This window comes from Neoarius graeffei, chromosome 8, assembly GCF_027579695.1.
Source record: "Neoarius graeffei isolate fNeoGra1 chromosome 8, fNeoGra1.pri, whole genome shotgun sequence".
Classification (NCBI taxonomy): Eukaryota; Metazoa; Chordata; class Actinopteri; order Siluriformes; family Ariidae; genus Neoarius; species Neoarius graeffei.
In genome coordinates, this window is record NC_083576.1 from 9,856,992 (window position 1) to 9,874,005 (window position 17,014).

The following is a 17,014-nucleotide window of genomic DNA, read 5'->3' on the forward strand; positions in this document are numbered from 1 at the left end:
AAAAGAACGCTTAAAGCAGTGGAAAAACAGTCGCGCACGCATGACTGTTTTGTATGGACTGTCGCTTGACTCCACGTTTATACATCCACCAACATGGCCGACATCCGGGTTTCTATTTTGTTTTAACGTCACTTGCAAGTCAAGGATAGCTGGGTTTTCCAGCACGAACCGTGATGACATGTTGGAGAGGAAGCGGAGCGCCGTAACGGAGAACGCAACGGAAAAGGGTACGTGTTCAGGAAAAAATGGGCCGAAAACAAATATCTGCAATAACGGAACAAAAGCTCAATCAGTGCACATCAGTCTTGCTCCTGCTGTTTGCTCCCGTCGTGACTTGTGCTGCAGCGCCCTCTGTTCACGATACAGCCTTGATTACAACGGTTCCGATCAAAGCTGGTGAAAATGTGGGCTGGTTCACTACCCGGGACCAAAGAATCCTGAATAGAACCGGTTCAAAAACCCGATCCCTGTTGGTCGAAAAGGGGTACGAGCCTGCCAGGCCACGCCTCCGTCACTGAGACCGCAACGTTAATTCAGACACATCTCTCTTTTTCGGTCTATTTTTCTCTGAATCTGTTCAGGAGAGAAGTTCAGGGAGTGTCTGGATCAGTACCTGAGGGTGAACTTCAGTAAAGGATGTCCTCCGCTTTTCACTACACTGAAATCTCTCTATCATGACAAGGAGAAGGTGAGATTATTTATAAATAAATAAAAGATGTGTGTGACTGACAGATTAACTCTCTCTGAGGACGATCATGTTTGTAACTCATCTCGTGCCAGGTGTCGCTCATCGAGCAGATGGTGTTGAGCTATGAGGCGAGTTTGAGAAGCTGCAGAATGTTCAGCCAAAATGGTAAGTCAACAACACGGCAGTGAAACGCACTGTAAAACTGTCCAATTATGAGACTGGCCATCTGTAGCTTGTAGACTTTATGTATAAAAAAACAAACAAACAAAAAACACGATTAAAGGTCTCACAGTACCCGAGTCATAACTGAACCAACCTGAACACACCAGAACATGTTCTTTCCCGTTTCTAGGAGATATCAAAACAAACACAGTGGTGCCAGGTTTGTAGCTTGGTGTGTGTGTGTGTGTGTGTGTGTGTGTGTGTGTGTGTGCCAAAGAAAAGAGCAACTCACCAGAATAATTACAGGCAGCAAAACAAGTCGTCACTTTACGTTCTTGACTTAACAGTCAAGATAAAGCATCGTGTTAACATGCGCCGTCTCATCAAATTCTCACGCATCTCATCTCCTTGCTGTGACTGGTTTCTTCTCAACGATTGGATTGGTGATTTTTACAAGTGAAGGTTTTTTTTTTTTTCAAATCGCACCAGAGCAAAAACGGTGGAGGTTGAGAACGTCATCGTGTCGACAGGGACGCCAACGAGTCTCACTAATGCCTGAAATACCCTAAAAAATACACTTCGGACAGACGCTAACGAAGAAAAATTGTTTCATAAATTTGACCTTGTTGTGACCTTGACCTTGTTTAGAGCGAAACCAAAATTGAATCAGGTGATCTCCTGTTTACAGTGATGGTTACTTATAAATCTAACTCACGTTCTCGGGGCTCGACATTAACTTTTAAACCGGGGGGGTTATTTCCACTTGTCCCCTATTTTGCGAGTACTCCTCCTTTTTTTTTTTTTTTTTTAAGGAAAACCATAGAATAGTTGTGAATTGCAACCTAAAATGAAGATCACACATTGAGTTGATGTTTGGTTATTGATGAAGTTTATTATTAATTTTGGTTATTGATTACTTGTAAAGGACAATAACAATTTTATCCAAAATAGTTTTTCCTGCCTTAGTCGATTTATTTCCATTTCACATGCATGCAGCTGTTGTAAAGTTCGGCGTGTTTGTGTAGAACTCTCTCTCTCTCTCTCTCTCTCTCTCTCTCTCTCTCTCTCTGACTGTAGGTTCGTTACTCGATAATGTAGAAATCATAAAATAGAAATCTATAACGAAGTTTGTATGAAGAAAACAGGGTGCCAGTACTTTTGAACAGTACTGTGTTTGAGAATATTTATTTTTTGTTATATCATCCACCTCTAGGTTTAAAGGAAAAAACAACCAATCCCTGCACTGCGTCATGACAGACAGGATAATGCTTGAGTTTAAAATGATTGCGTGTAGGTTGTGGGTGTTTTTATACAGACCTGGCAACCTGTAACTGAATTGGTGCAGCCAGTCTGTCATGATGCAGCGCAGTGGTTTTTTTTTTTTTTTTTTTTTTTTTAAAACGTAGATGATAAAACAAAAAACCCCTGATGTATAAATATTTTGCGCAGGACTGCGTTCCTCTGATAACAGAAACAAAGCTCCAGCTCTTTCTGCTCTTAATCTGTTCTGTTCTTTCAGGATTTATCGCGCATGTCGCTCCTTGTTGAGGTGTTTTTTTTTTTTTTTTTTTTTTTAATGCCCAAGTTGTTTCCGACTTTCTGTTTTTGTAAAATACATTTTACCGTATTTTTCGGACTATAAGTCGCACTTTTTTCATGGTTCGGCTGGCCATGCGACTTATACTCCGGTGCGACGTATATATGTTTTTTGTTTTGTTTTTTCACCGCGAGAGGGCGCTATGTAGCTTTGCATGCAAGTATGTGCCTGTTTTTTTTTTTCTCTGAGCGGTTTTTTTTTTTTTCACTAGACAGTTGTTTTTACTACCGTACCTGTTTTTGGAGATGATATACCTATAGCCTACTCGGCCTCTGATTTAATGAAATAAAATTCGACAAAAATGAAGAATGACACTCCTCGATGATGACTACAGCTTTAATAACACAGATGAAAGAGCCATGGGGCGATAATAAGCCCTACCGGTAAAAATATTCTAAAAGCAAACTGATTAATGCATCAGTAATAGGCTACTAATATTAGTTATAATAATAATATAGGCTATTAGTAATAACGATAGTGATAGTATTAAAGATAGTAGTAGATGTTTAAAATAATCAGACGAGGCTACTTACAGGGCAAAGGCGCGTTATCACTGCTCAGCTGTTCGTTTATTAAATAAACAATGCAGTCGCGCAGTAACCATGCGCTGCTTATCAGATAGAATCACAGATTGGATAGAATATGGATAGAATAACCCTTCAAAAAAGTGCGACTTGTAGTCCGGTGCGACGTATATATGTTTTTTTTTTTTTCATCTTCCTAATGCATTTTTTTGGTTGATGCGACTTAAACTCCGGAGCGACGTATAGTCCGGAAAATACGGTAAATACAATCCTGAATTTTTCTGGAGTTTTCAGGCTGAGCTCCTCTCCTCGTATTCTTTAACCACTTATTTCCTCGTTGTTCTTGAAGCATTTGCTTTGATTTATTCACGTTTTTCTTGATAGCAGGGAGGCGGTAACGCCTTTTATCTATTTCTCTGTTTGAACAAGCAAAAACAGCGCAAAAATTAACCATATTGAAGACCGATTAAGCCTTGCTCGCATGAAAGACGGTGTCTGTCTGAAACCGGCTGTAATTATCACATGATGCGTGACGTCATGCACAAGGGGTCGATAAACAGGATGCGTACCATACTACAACAGCGAAGGTATGTAAAGTAACTTGCAAAGCAGTAAATACAGCCGAGACGAGGAAAACAGCCAAGACATAATGGCGGATACGTAGTGAGGGAGGGACGCTTTTAGGAACTGAAATAAAAGATCAAAAAGCCAAATTTTTGTGGTGCTAGATCGTAATGTATGCTCATTCCAACTTGGTATGTCGGGGACATGTCCCACTTGTCCGAATGCATGTTTCACTTGGCCCGGGCAGTCGGGCAGTCCTTAATGTCGAGCCCTGGTTCAACCACTTGTCCTCGAGATGTCGTGCTAAAACGGAAGCACTGACAGGGCGTGATGAGGGATTTGGAATAGTTTGGAGAAAGTTAGCTATATGACGTGTAAATAAGATTATTTTAACGATGCAGTGTGTGTTTTGTGTAGATGATGGAAAAACAGAGCCTCCTACCACCCTGCTGTGGGTTCAGTATTTCCTCGCCCAGCACTTCGATCATGTTGGACAACACGCTGTCGCCCTGGAATACATCAACGCGGCCATCGAGAGCACCCCGACGCTCATAGAGCTTTTCCTCATCAAGGCCAAGATCTACAAGGTACAACACACACCTGAGTTTGTGAAGCGTTATTCAGATATTGACTTCAGTGAGCTGCAGTGATTGGAGTGTTCCACCCAAGAATCGAAATGGACATTCGGGTCCGGTTCTGGTTTTCTGAATCTCTCCAATGTAGCTTTAAGGCCTCTGCATGCTCTTGCGACAAGGCTTTCGCAGATAGCTTTTCGCAGACAGTTGTAATTTATCGTTGAGCGGGGAGTAATAGGCGTGCGCGATGTTATTCACCGCCACAACGCAAGGGGGCGCGAAATCGCTAGGAGTACTTGGTGGGTGTGGTTAGTGGAGTGTTTATCCTCCGGTTACTTATAATGACTAGAACTGGAGTCGTATAGATGTACGTACTTCCTCACTTCCTCGATCAACCGCTCTTCGTGCTGCTCCATCTTCGCTCGTGTTTTTAAAAATGGCGGTCGTGAAAACGAACCAAACCGGGAAAGTAGGGAAGCGGAAGTGTGTGTACAGCGGATGTAGAGTGGACCAATCAGAGCCCTCTTGTCTGCGACGCTGTCTGCGAGGCTTCTGCGGTGGTCACAATTTTTGGGAGGTGCGAGCAGAGCGTCTGCGAAGGTGGGGGGGGCTACGCAGACACTGTCTGCGACGCTATCTGCGAGGACTGGGTTGTTAGCATAAATTGGCCTTTAGGTTTCAATGAAACTCCGCCCCTTTTGCAAACCAGAACCTTCCAGGATTGTCCTGTATTTGACTCTGTTCAAACCTTGACCGGTTTTCCGTTCCCTGCTGATGAAAAGCATTCGTGCGCCATGATGCTCCCACCACCGTGCTTCACTGTAGGGGATTCTGATGAGCAGCGTTTTGCTTTCTGGCATTGTGACATTGTGCCAATGCCGAAAAACTCCACTTGGGATTTGATCTAGCCTGTCACTCTTCCATAAAGCGCAGCTTTGCTGAGTGTTTAGATGATGGTTGTCCTGCTAACAGCTTCTCTGGATCGCTGCAGGACCTTCAGAGTTACCCTCAGCTTCTTGGTTGCTTCTCCGATCAGTGTTTATTCAAGACGCTGTATTGGAGCTGTTCAAATTTCCAATATGTTTATTTAAACAAAAATCAGTCATGTTTATTTGGCTGGCAAATTATGTGAGCGTGAAGAAAAATATACGTGTTTGCTTTCTAAACTTTTTTTTCTTCTTCTTCTTTAGGGTAAATGACTTGCACAAAAACGAGCATGTCAGTCATAGGATGGATTTTTAAAATCCAATTATTTTCTAGTTCATCAAAAATATATTAAAATATTGGGGGCGTTGTGGCTCAGGTGGATAAGGCGCCATACCATAAATCCGGGGACCCGGGTTCGATTCCGGCCCGAGGTCATTTCCCGATCCCTCCCCGTCTCTCTCTCCCGCTCATTTCCTGTCTCTACACTGTCCTATCCAATAATAAAGGTCAAAAAAGCACCAAAAAATCTTAAAAAAAAAAAATATATATATATATATATATATATATATATATATATATATATATATATATATATTACACGTAGATATACACTCACCGGCCACTTCAACAGGAACTTGTTGATTCTAAGATCCCTGTTCTTGGCTGCAGGACTGGAACCCAGTGTGGTCTTCTGTTTTCTGTCACGTGCCGAGATGCTTTTCTGATCACCATGGTTGTAAAGAGTGATTTATGAGTTACTGCTATATCCTTCCTGGCAGCTCGAACCAATCCAATCTGGCCATTTTCCTCTGACCTCTTATCAACAAGGCATTTGTTTCCACCCATAGAACTGTCCCTCATTCAATCACTTGGCGTTTTTTTATTTTTCGCACCATTCTGTGTACAGAGACTGTTGTGTATGAAAACCCAGGAGGAGATCAGCAGTTTCTGAAATACTCAAACCTCATACTGATCTGGCTCAAACCAACACCCATACCACCGTGAAAGAAAGAAAGAAAGTCACACTTCATTGCAAGATCACAATTTTCCCATTTGGATGTTTGAACATTGTGAACGTTAAAGGAGAACTGAAGTCGTTTTTAAACTCGCTTTATTTCTTAATTAACGTGTTCTTCAATTACGTTTTCGGTTTTAGTAACCTTATATCGTGACTCATATTGGCAATTAAATATTATACTTATCGGCCTATTCGGTTTTTAGCCGTGTTGAATGTAGTTCGTTTGGTCCACGGCAAGCGTCGCTTATCCGCGCGATCTTCAAGACTCCGAAGGTGTCAGCGCCACCATTTTGAAAACCGTTTTCCAAATGAAATATTGCACAAAAACGAGTTTAAATGACGTGTACTTTTTTCAAACTTTCCTGATCGCTATCAAAACAAACAAAACTTCCGGCTCGATTACGTCAGCATTCGAAAGAGCGTGCGCGTCTTTTGACAACGTCGGCAGATGTCGGTCGCTTTGATTTCCGCTGTACGTTTCACTTCCGTCCTACGATGTCTCGCACAGGTCTCGACGAATCTCGTTTACGGCCGTCGCTTTGACATACGGACTGATATATTACAGCATATTTCAAACACTCATAACTTGCTACAGTAGCGACAAAATAGCGATCAAAAATGCATTCCGATATTTAATAAAATGAGAGAAATGGAATTTTGATGATAAAAAAAAATTTGCTTTCAGTTCTCCTTTAACCGAAGCTCTTGGTGTGTATCTGCATGAAGGGCTCGGCTGATTAGAGTGCTGCATAAAACAGCAGGTGGATGTACGGGTGTTCCTACTAAAGTGGTCACTGTAAATAGTTTAGTGCTCTTACTTCTGTTTCTTGTCTGCAGCATGCAGGAAATATTCAGGAAGCCGCACGCTGGATGGATGAGGCTCAGGCACTCGACACGGCAGATCGCTTCATCAACTCCAAATGCGCCAAATACCTGCTGAAGGCGGGACTGATCAAAGAGGCCGAGGAGATGTGCTCCAAGTTTACCCGGGTGAGTGCACGCACTGTGTGTTAGGGCTAAATCAGCGCAGCCATCTTGTAAATCTTGAAAAAGTAGGGAATCAGTTTTAAGTGGTGTTTTTATGAGTTATAAACTCTGCGGGCAGTAATAATGAAGGCGGCGTGGCTTGTCGGTCCCTGTTCACACTGAGCAGTCATGTATTTAGGGCCCGAGCACCGAGGTCGGTGCGAAGCCCTATTGTATTTGGAAGGATTATTATTATTATTATTATTATTATTATTCCCTTTTTTCCTGCCTCGTTTGGCCTTTTTTGAGCTGGTTCCCATGGTTCAAAACGAACAAAATTTGGTACACACATCAGTCATTGTAACCGCTACTCAGCCACAGAGATTTGGCCCCGGGTGTGGCTCAGGAACTCCATAGCGCCCCCTAATGTCATGGAATCCCCTGATCAGCATATAGTTTCAGCTACACACCCCAAATTCGGAATGCATGTAGGGCTCCCCAAGACGAACAACTTTCGTATATACATTGCATTAGCCACGCCCAACAGGAAGTGAGGTAATTGGGCTAATATGTGTTTGGACACATTGTCAATTTTTGTTGTTGCTGTACTTAATGTTCCATTCGTATTTTAAAAAATTGGTTGTTGTACACATTTTTATTTTTTTCTTTTGCACATTTTAAACATCTGTGCTTTTTGAAAACATCTTTTTTTACACATGAGCTTTTTTCTTTTTTTTTGTTTTATTTCATTTCTTTTTTTTTTCTGTTTGTGTGTAGTTTGATGTTTGTTTGAGTGTTTTCTCCACCGGTTGTGGTGTAGCTCCGGACCTAGTTTTGGGTGTCGGTTCCCTCCAGGCCTTGGTTCGCCGTGGGCGATGCCTGCGCTCCTAGCTGTGGACTGCATTGAGCTCGTTGCTCATTTTACTTCATGGTTGTCCAGCGCTCTGCGCTAATGCTTGGCGTGATGTTCCGAGCGATGTTGCTCGGTGGTGTCGCGGCGGCTGTGCAGGCGGTTTGGGACGCACCGGCGCTCTGCGTGGCGGAGCTTCTCTGCTCGCTTTGTGGATCCACGGCGTGGTGTTCGAGTGATGTTGCTGACGGCGTCACGGCGGCAGTGCTGGAGATGTGGGACTTGTTTTTGTGCGCCTTTTGGTGGGACTGTGGCTGCTACACCACGGGAATTACATCCTGACCTCTATTTGGTGGACTTTTTATTTTTTATTTATTTTTTAAATTATATTTTAATTTATTTTTTTTCTTTCTTTGTCTATTATTTATCTGTTGCTGTATCTGTGTGTGTGTGTGATTGTGTGTGTATGTTTGAACTTCCTGTGAAGCGTCTTTGAGTACCATGAAAAGCGCTATACAAAACAGATGTATTATTATCTCATCTCATCTCATTATCTCTAGCCGCTTTATCCTTCTACAGGGTCGCAGGCAAGCTGGAGCCTATCCCAGCTGACTACGGGCGAAAGGCGGGGTACACCCTGGACAAGTCGCCAGGTCATCACAGGGCTGACACATAGACACAGACAACCATTCACACTCACATTCACACCTACGCTCAATTTAGAGTCACCAGTTAACCTAACCTGCATGTCTTTGGACTGTGGGGGAAACCGGAGCACCCGGAGGAAACCCACGCGGACACGGGGAGAACATGCAAACTCCGCACAGAAAGGCCCTCGCCGGCCCCGGGGCTCGAACCCAGGACCTTCTTGCTGTGAGGCGACAGCGCTAACCACTACACCACCGTGCCGCCCCTGTATTATTATTATTATTATTATTATTATTATTATTATTTTAAACATCGGTGCTTTTTTAAAACTTTTTTTTACACATTTTAAACATCTGCGCTTTTTTTTTTTTAAAACCTTGTTTTACACATTTTAAACATCTCATATCATCGTTAGCTAGCACCTCTTGGCAGACAACACACTGTGGCAGTGGAGCATCTTCAGATCCAGTCCATGAAAATCCAAACTTTAAATAATCGTGGTCAGACTTCCTTCTTTTTTTGCTTGGCCCAGACTCTGTCTCCTCACTCACTGTAGCTTTAGGTACTAAAAATCGATCCATTTTGTCTCTGGTAAAGGCTAGCTGAAGTTCGCTAAATGTCCGCAATAGTAACTTATTCTGGTTTATTTTTCCTCACGTTGCCATCATTGACCATCATTAACGCCTAAACAGAAACGTGACAATACTCCATAGATTCTCTATGGGGTTCAGGTCAGGCAAGTTGGCTGGCCAATCAAACACAGTAATATCATGGTCAGCAAACCATTTGGTAGTAGTTTTGGCACTGTGGGTAGGTGCTAAGTCCTGCTGGAAAAGGAAATCAGCATCTCCAAAAAGCTCATCAGCAGATGGAAGCATGAAGTGCTCTAAAATCTCCTGGTAGATGGCTGTGTTGACTTTGGACTTGATAAAATACAGTGGACCAACACCAGCAGATGACATGGCACCCCAAATCATCACAGACTGTGGAAACTTCACACTGGGCTTCAAACACCTTGGATTCTGTGCCTCTCCACTCTTCCTCCAGACTCTAGAACCGTGATTTCCAAATCAAATGCAAAATGTACTTTCATCTGAAAAGAAGACTTTGGACCACTGAGCAACAGTCCATTTCTTTCTCTCCTTAGCCCAGATAAGACACTTCTGACATTGTCTCTGGCTCAGGAGTAGCTTGATATTAGGAATGCGAAAGTTGTATCCCCTTTCTTGAAGATGTCTGTTCGTGATGGGTCTTGATACACTGACATCAGCCTCAGTCCACTCCTTGTGAAGCTCTCCCAAGTTCTTGAATCAACTTTTCTTGACAATCCTCTCAAGACTGCTGCCATCCCTGTTGCTTGTGCACCTTTTCCAGCCACCCTTTTCAGCAATGACCTTTTGTGGCTTACCCTCCTTGTGGAGGGCATCAGCGATCATCTTCTGGACAACAGTCAAGTCAGCAGTCTTCCCCATGATTGTGGTTGTGTGTACTGAACTAGACCGAGAGCTACACTGTGTTCATACTGTTTTACTCAAACTCGAAATGAAATATTCTAATATTTTGATTTTTTTTTTGTTTTTGTACTGTATGCCATACTGATTAAAATTAAAATAGAAAAATGCTTGAAACATTTTAGTTTATGTGTAATGAGTCTATAATATATAACATTTTCACTTTCTTAAATAACTGATGGAAAATATTGAACTTTTTCACAATATTCTAATTTTTTTGAGATGCACTAGTGTGTGTGTATGTGTATATCTGTATTATGTGGGAAAGTTGGCAGACATTTCAGAGTTTTTTTTAAATGTCCCATTCTCATCCCTGATTTTTACAGCACAGAAAAACACACACACACACACACACACACACACACACACACACACACTGTCTTTGTCTATCTCTCATCCGTCAAGCAGTCATGGCATTTGCAACATGCACATCACCTTTGAACATTTGATGAATATATGACATGTGACTGTTTTGTTGGGTGGCGGAATGTCCTGGGTTGCGGAACCACACGTGCGAGGGCCCGTCAAGGCCGCTAGCGGCTTTAATCTGATGTGATCTTTGTGTGTGCGTTTCAGGAAGGCACGTTGGCGGTGGAGAACCTGAACGAGATGCAGTGTATGTGGTTCCAGACTGAATGTGCTCTTGCGTACAAGGCCATGAACAAATACGGAGAAGCGCTCAAGAAGTGCCATGAAATCGAGCGAGTGAGTTGACGTCGCGTTCCTGAAACACGGCCACAAATATTACAGCGTGTTGAGGATTCGCATATTTTCTCCCTCTTTCTGTCTGCAGCACTTCGTCGAAATCACCGACGACCAGTTCGACTTCCACACGTACTGCATGAGGAAGATGACGCTGCGCTCGTACGTGGCTCTGCTCAAGCTGGAGGACGTTCTGCGCATGCACCCGTTCTACTTTAAAGCCGCACAAACCGCAATCCAGATCTACCTCAACCTGCACGACAATCCGCTGTGTGACGACAGCAAGGAGTCCCAGACAGACAACAGTAAATCACTCGCTCACACACTTTAAAGATCAAAGGGGCGGTTTGTAAACGCGTAGAGCCCTCTGCTGTCCGAGAGGTGAATTACAGTTTATAAAGCTTGACCCAGTCGTGTGTGTGTGGATATGAAATATTCCTCTCAACATGATTTAAGGAATAAAGTGGCAGAGCAGAGCGGCTTTCTTTATCGCGTGAACGTATTTGTATGGTTATAAACCTACAAAGATTAATTTTTTAACAATTATTCACTGAGCCTGAGGCAGATAATTGTTTTACTATAAATACACAGGTGATTTTTTTTTTATTTAAAATTTATTTCAAGCTTGCTTCAAAAGCGGCATGTAAATGTAACAACGGTGCGGCGCAGGCTTGCGTTACTGATCCACGCCCGACTCGCATAAAATACTTTGTTTTGAAATCGATAAAATAAATCACAACTCCAGCTTATCTTTGAATAGTTTTAGACCAAACTTTGTAGCATCTTTAGTGCTTTTAGGAACAGCGTTTTTCTTTCATCGTTTGTAAATTTGTAATTCTTCCTCGCTTACGGTGATGAAGCCATTGGTCGCCAGGCCATTATTAAAAAATGTTCTGTTTCCAGTCCACCGGCCGGGTGAGTGCTGTTTGTGCAGTTGAATTTTTTTTTTTAACGCCGGTTTTTTGATGTTTTTTTTCAGGTTCGTAAATCTAAAATCGAACTTGACATTTCCGCATTCCCAGGGCTTTCCACTAAGGCTCATACTAGCCAGCCATGACAAATAAGTAGCCAGCTGGGGGGGTAAACACAAACTCCTGTGCACGCAGTTCCCAGGATTAAATGTATTTTCCACAGACCGTTTATTCACTTTACTCAAATACAAAGTAAAATGGCAGTAAATCTTCTTTCTTTTCTTGTGTATTGCATCATGAGGTGTTCCTGGCTTGTAAATCTCTTATTTTCGGTGCATGACACATTCACGCAGCTGAGCATGCTATGAATTAACAACGACAACGGTCTGCAGTGGGGCTACACAATTACACACTCAGCGAACATTTCTCCATTTGTGTATGAAAATACACTCCAACCACTCAGTTTGGGTTCATTTACAACCAACGGTGTCTTCTGATGCCAGCACGTAATTGAACGAGAGAAGACTGGTTTACCGGAGACAAAATAAGCGTCATCTCTGCTTCTGTTCCCTCCGACACACTACTGCCTCCGCCGAGTGCGCGCGCACACACCGCATGTCGGGGCCGCGGATGAGTTACTCTCCCTTGATCAACGAAGTCTGCGGGGAATTTGTGGTTATTATCGGTACAAACAGCGCGAATCACAACTTAAATGAGTGCGGTTCGGTTTGACATTATTGTCAGTCCGTTAGATAAACATTTAATTTTATTAAAATCGAAAATTAATATTTAGAGCCTGTGGGCTACAAAAATAATAGTCATTGAAGTAGCCGGCTGGACTTAATTGTGTAGTCGGCTGTATGGCCGGCAGCCGGCGCTTGTGGAAAGCCCTGCATTCCGCGCAGAATGTAGAATCGAATCAGCTCTGCGCATGCGCCGTGAAATCTAAGTGTGAAATCGCAAAATGGTATTCTAGCGAACAACAAAATAGTAAAGATTCAGAAAAACAAATCATTCAGTGATCATTTTAATAGTGTAATTTCATTCGAACTAGGCCTAACGCTCGATTTAGAACTATAAAAAGTCCGTGTGTCGGACATTTTAAATACCTTTGTAAAAGTTTTGCAAATGTTGCAGTCAGCATTTAAAATGCTAACTTAGTTTTTGTACAAGTTTCAGTTGATTAAACCGTCATATTTTATTAAATGTGTCTGCTTTTGTAATAAAAAAGTACTGAAAGAAAAAGCAAACACAGCATTGCGATTTCTTATCCATCCATATATATATATATATATATATATATATATATATATATATATATATATATAAATCATCCCTCCCTCCCGACTGAAAATTTTTTTGCTCGCCCGGTGGACAGGAAATGGATTTTTTTTTTTTTAAGGATGGCCCCATTTTGCCAAGTTGCTTGAGGTGATTATCGAGAAATAGTACAAATTTCTCAACCAATCAGAGCGCGCGATTTTTCTATAATCACTTCCATATTTATGCTGAAAGTTATCATGAGCCACATATTTGTGTTTAATTATTATGCTTGTAAAGAACTATATTGTTATCCCTAGGATGCTGCTTCATTATTATTGTTGTTGTTATAGATTTTGTGTGATTTAATTCAGTTTGAACCACTTAACATAGAAACATTCTCTAAACTTCCACTCATATCCCTCTTTTTTTTTTTTTTTTTAAATCCCACTGTCTGTCCGTTTTTCGTATAGACTTTGGGAAATATTTCAGAATAATATTTCTAAACTTACTAGACATGATCCAGGCAATGCTACAAACCCATCCACCTCTTTTCATACCTCTATCACTCCTGAGTTTTGTGTTTCATCCTTCGCTTTTCCTCCCGTTGACTTCAATTCATTTTTCAGTTCCTAACTGCTCCTAGAGATTAAAAGCTTGGACCACCGAAGTTGGTAAATGTCATGAAGTTGTTATGGCGTAACTTTTTTTTTTTTCCCCTTCCCCCCTCTGCTCCTCTTTCTTTGTTTCTTTTTTGTCCCTCCATCATCCTGGTTAGAAGCCATGTGTTGTGTTTTTTTTTTTTTTTTTATATATAACTACTCCTACATCTTTTAAGGTCGAGTCATGAAACTTGGTACTGTATATGAATTCAGTGGCAAAAGCAGAATTGAGACACGGAGAGACTGTGTGTGAGAGAGAGAAAGAAAGAAGAGAGAGCACTGTGTATAGAGGATGTGCAGTCACGTGACCCGTCCGTGTTTACTCCGCCATATTGGACGGTTTCAGGATAGTTTACCTTGCGCGAGCGTAATGGATCCAGGGAGTAATCCCCTAGAAAATTTGGAAAATACCCCATCTACATCACACGATAACTTGTCTAAGTTTGTTCAGCATCTTGAAGGTGACGTGAGGCAGCGTTACGTGGAAAAGTGTTCCAGGTTGGGGATTGCAGATCCGTACAACTTGCCGCAATCCTTGTTCAGGGAAATTCGGAGCTGCGGTGCCGGCGATTTGCCCGATCTGGCCTACCACGACATTTACAATTTTCTTGTTAATCGTGAATCGTGTTACACTGGCAAAGCCCTCAAAGCTTACAAGAGCCTGGAAGCTTATAAATATTTTGTTGCGGGATGGGTATCCCAACTATACCTCTGGAAGGTTCCGAAGAAGAATGTCTACTTGATAACCTCACGGGTAAGTGGCATTAAGACGTTTATCATAAAGAGACTATGCAGGAGGTTTTATCGTAAGAATGTCCGAAATCTAAACTCCGTTCCAGATAATGACAGGGTTGTAAATATGTATGTTTTTGTCTGAAAAAAATATCACAAGTCGCCGACTATGCAGTTATCATTCAATCCGAAAATCAACTTAACAGATGTACTAGGAGTATTGAATTAGAAGATTACACCTACCTGATATGAAGTGTTCACTACAAATTCGGCTGGTAGAACTGGGGTACCAGTTTTCTCTTCGCACAGCGGACACCCATTTTGCGCGTCTCTATAAAATGACAGGCCCTCCTTTTGGCCCTGTCTATTGGTACAACCAAATGCTGAACAAGATATAACCATTCTCGAAAGATCTACTCCCACACACTTGATAATTAGAACGGGTTCGTCTAAGTTCTATGCGTGGCCATGCCGTCCAAGATGGCAGATAAACAAATATCTCGTGACGTCACGTGCACGCTCTCCATAGCCGAACAGCAGTTCTCGAACCTTCTAGATCTAAGAAGAGGCCGAGAACTAATGTGTTGTCGAATTTTTTATTTTTATTTTTTTAAAGACAAAAATCCCACTCTGCTTTATCGTTCTTTCCCCTCAAAGTCAACTTGACGGATAAGGAGATGAAGAAACTGCGGAACAAGCAGAGACGAGCGCAGAAGAAAGCTCAGCTGGAGGAGGAGAAGAAGAACGCGGAGAAGGAGAAACAACTGAAAAACCAGAAGAAGAAAAAGGAGGAGGATGAGGAGGAGATCGGAGGACCGAAAGAGGAACTCATTCCTGAGAAACTGGCAAAGGTGGCGCTTTGTTTTTATATCGGTTTATTGTTCTACTCTGCTTTTAATTATGCATGAAGTTAAATGATGGACAAATAGAAATCCCTGACTAGAGCTGAAGAGTGATGGAACTGGAGCTCCCCTCTCCAGATATTCTTAGTTTCAAGTGTTGAACCAAATACAGGACCTACAAATACCGTCCCATCCTTGAACTAAACACCGACACGTTTTGTTGATCTTCACATAGCACGCTTTAGCCTAAATTAATGGCCTTGTGATCCGCGTGGTAGTTTTGCGGATATGTTTTTGGAATTAACCCACTGCATGATCAGGTATAATGCTATTTTATTCTATCCACATTCACTGGATATGAGCAATCGCGCGCTCTGATTGGCTACTCTACTACTAGGATATCAGCTCATGTACTGTGAGTAGAGAAAAACAAAATGGCGGAGCGCGTTGCTGAACCAACCGAGGACGAAATAAAAACTCTTCTTGAAAATAAAATAAAAAAAGGCAACAAAATACAGAATGAAAAGTATTTGATGGTAAGAAATGTAGCTTATTTTTCAAGAATTATTATTATTATTATTATTATTATTATTATTATTATAGCATTTCTCACAAATTGCTCCTGTCATTTCGCCGGTTTGTTTACATTCTAAGCAGAAATGATTTTGTCGGACGTTTTATATAAAGTTTTTATTAGTGCTGTCAAGCGATTAAAATATTTAATCGCGATTAATGTCGCGACTGTCATAGTTAACTCGCGATTAATCGCACATTTTTGTCACATGAAAAACCATTGCAATTCTCTTATCAGCATAAAGTGAATGGGCTTGCTTTGTACCAATTTTTTTTTATTTTTTTTTTATTGCAGAGCATGACACGTCTTGTCACAGCCACTGACATCCATAATTTCCATATTAGATGAGAAAACCAAGGGATGAAAAATAAAGTGCATATCACTGAAAATAAAAAAGTTTTATTTTCCTCTTCATTAGTTTCTTTTGAAGAGAAGTATTTGCCATAAAAGAAGAAAAAAACCATAACAAAAATAAAAACATTCATCATACGTTCAAAAACGTTCATCATAGTGTGGCACCTGTATTCTCTAATGGCCCTTTTCCACTACCCTTTTTCAGCTCACTTCAGCTCGCTTCAGCCCGACACGGCTCGCGTTTCGACTACCAAAAAACAGCACGACTCGGCTCACTTCAGCCCTGCTTAGCCCCTAAAACTCGCACAGTTTTGGAGTGGGGCTGAAGCGAGCCAAGTGAGGCTGGGGGCGTGAGCAGACACTCCCCTGTGCACTGATTGGTGAGGAGGAGTGTCCTCACATGCCCACACACGCCCCGCGAGCACGCTGGGATCTGTAAACACCGCAAACCCGGAAGGAGAAGAATTACGAGAATTTCTGAAGCCTTATGCGCCTTGCCTCATCTATACGCTCTTGCCAGTATCTGTCCGCGTTGTCGGTGACAACAAGCCACAGCACCAAGACCAGCAACACTAACGACTCCATGTCCTCCATGTTTATTGTTTACTCTCCGGGTTGTGAGACTACTGCTTAAAAGCTCACTGATGTCACTGTTTGCGCTGCTTAATGACATCACGTGACGTCCACCCACTTTCGCTAACTCCACCCAATGTGTCCACCCACTTCCAGCCAGCACGGTTCAGCGCGGTTGTAGTCGAAATGCAACTCCAACAGCCCCGCTCAGCCCGACTCAGCACGGCACGGCTCAGCCCGACTCAGCCGCGTTTGTAGTGGAAAAGCGGCATAATTCTCACTGCTTATAACTCTACACCTACCCGGTGGAGATGAGCTGGGAGACTGAAGGAACAGTATTGAAAAGTATTTTTCCAGTCTCACCTGTGAAAGGT

The 17,014-nt window shown here is 42.1% G+C and overlaps 1 protein-coding gene across 2 annotated transcripts in view; it reads left to right on the forward strand.

Annotated features, from left to right (window-relative positions):
* Positions 1-17,014, forward strand: part of naa15a (N-alpha-acetyltransferase 15, NatA auxiliary subunit a) — a 54,906-nt gene that overhangs the window by 30,191 nt on the left and 7,701 nt on the right. For both annotated transcript variants that reach the window (XM_060927267.1, XM_060927269.1), the window contains exons 9-15: positions 582-688; positions 781-853; positions 3,953-4,122; positions 6,893-7,045; positions 10,607-10,735; positions 10,824-11,037; positions 14,955-15,148. In XM_060927267.1, coding sequence (XP_060783250.1) covers positions 582-688; positions 781-853; positions 3,953-4,122; positions 6,893-7,045; positions 10,607-10,735; positions 10,824-11,037; positions 14,955-15,148 — 1,040 coding nt within the window. The remainder of the gene's footprint in view (positions 1-581; positions 689-780; positions 854-3,952; positions 4,123-6,892; positions 7,046-10,606; positions 10,736-10,823; positions 11,038-14,954; positions 15,149-17,014) is intronic.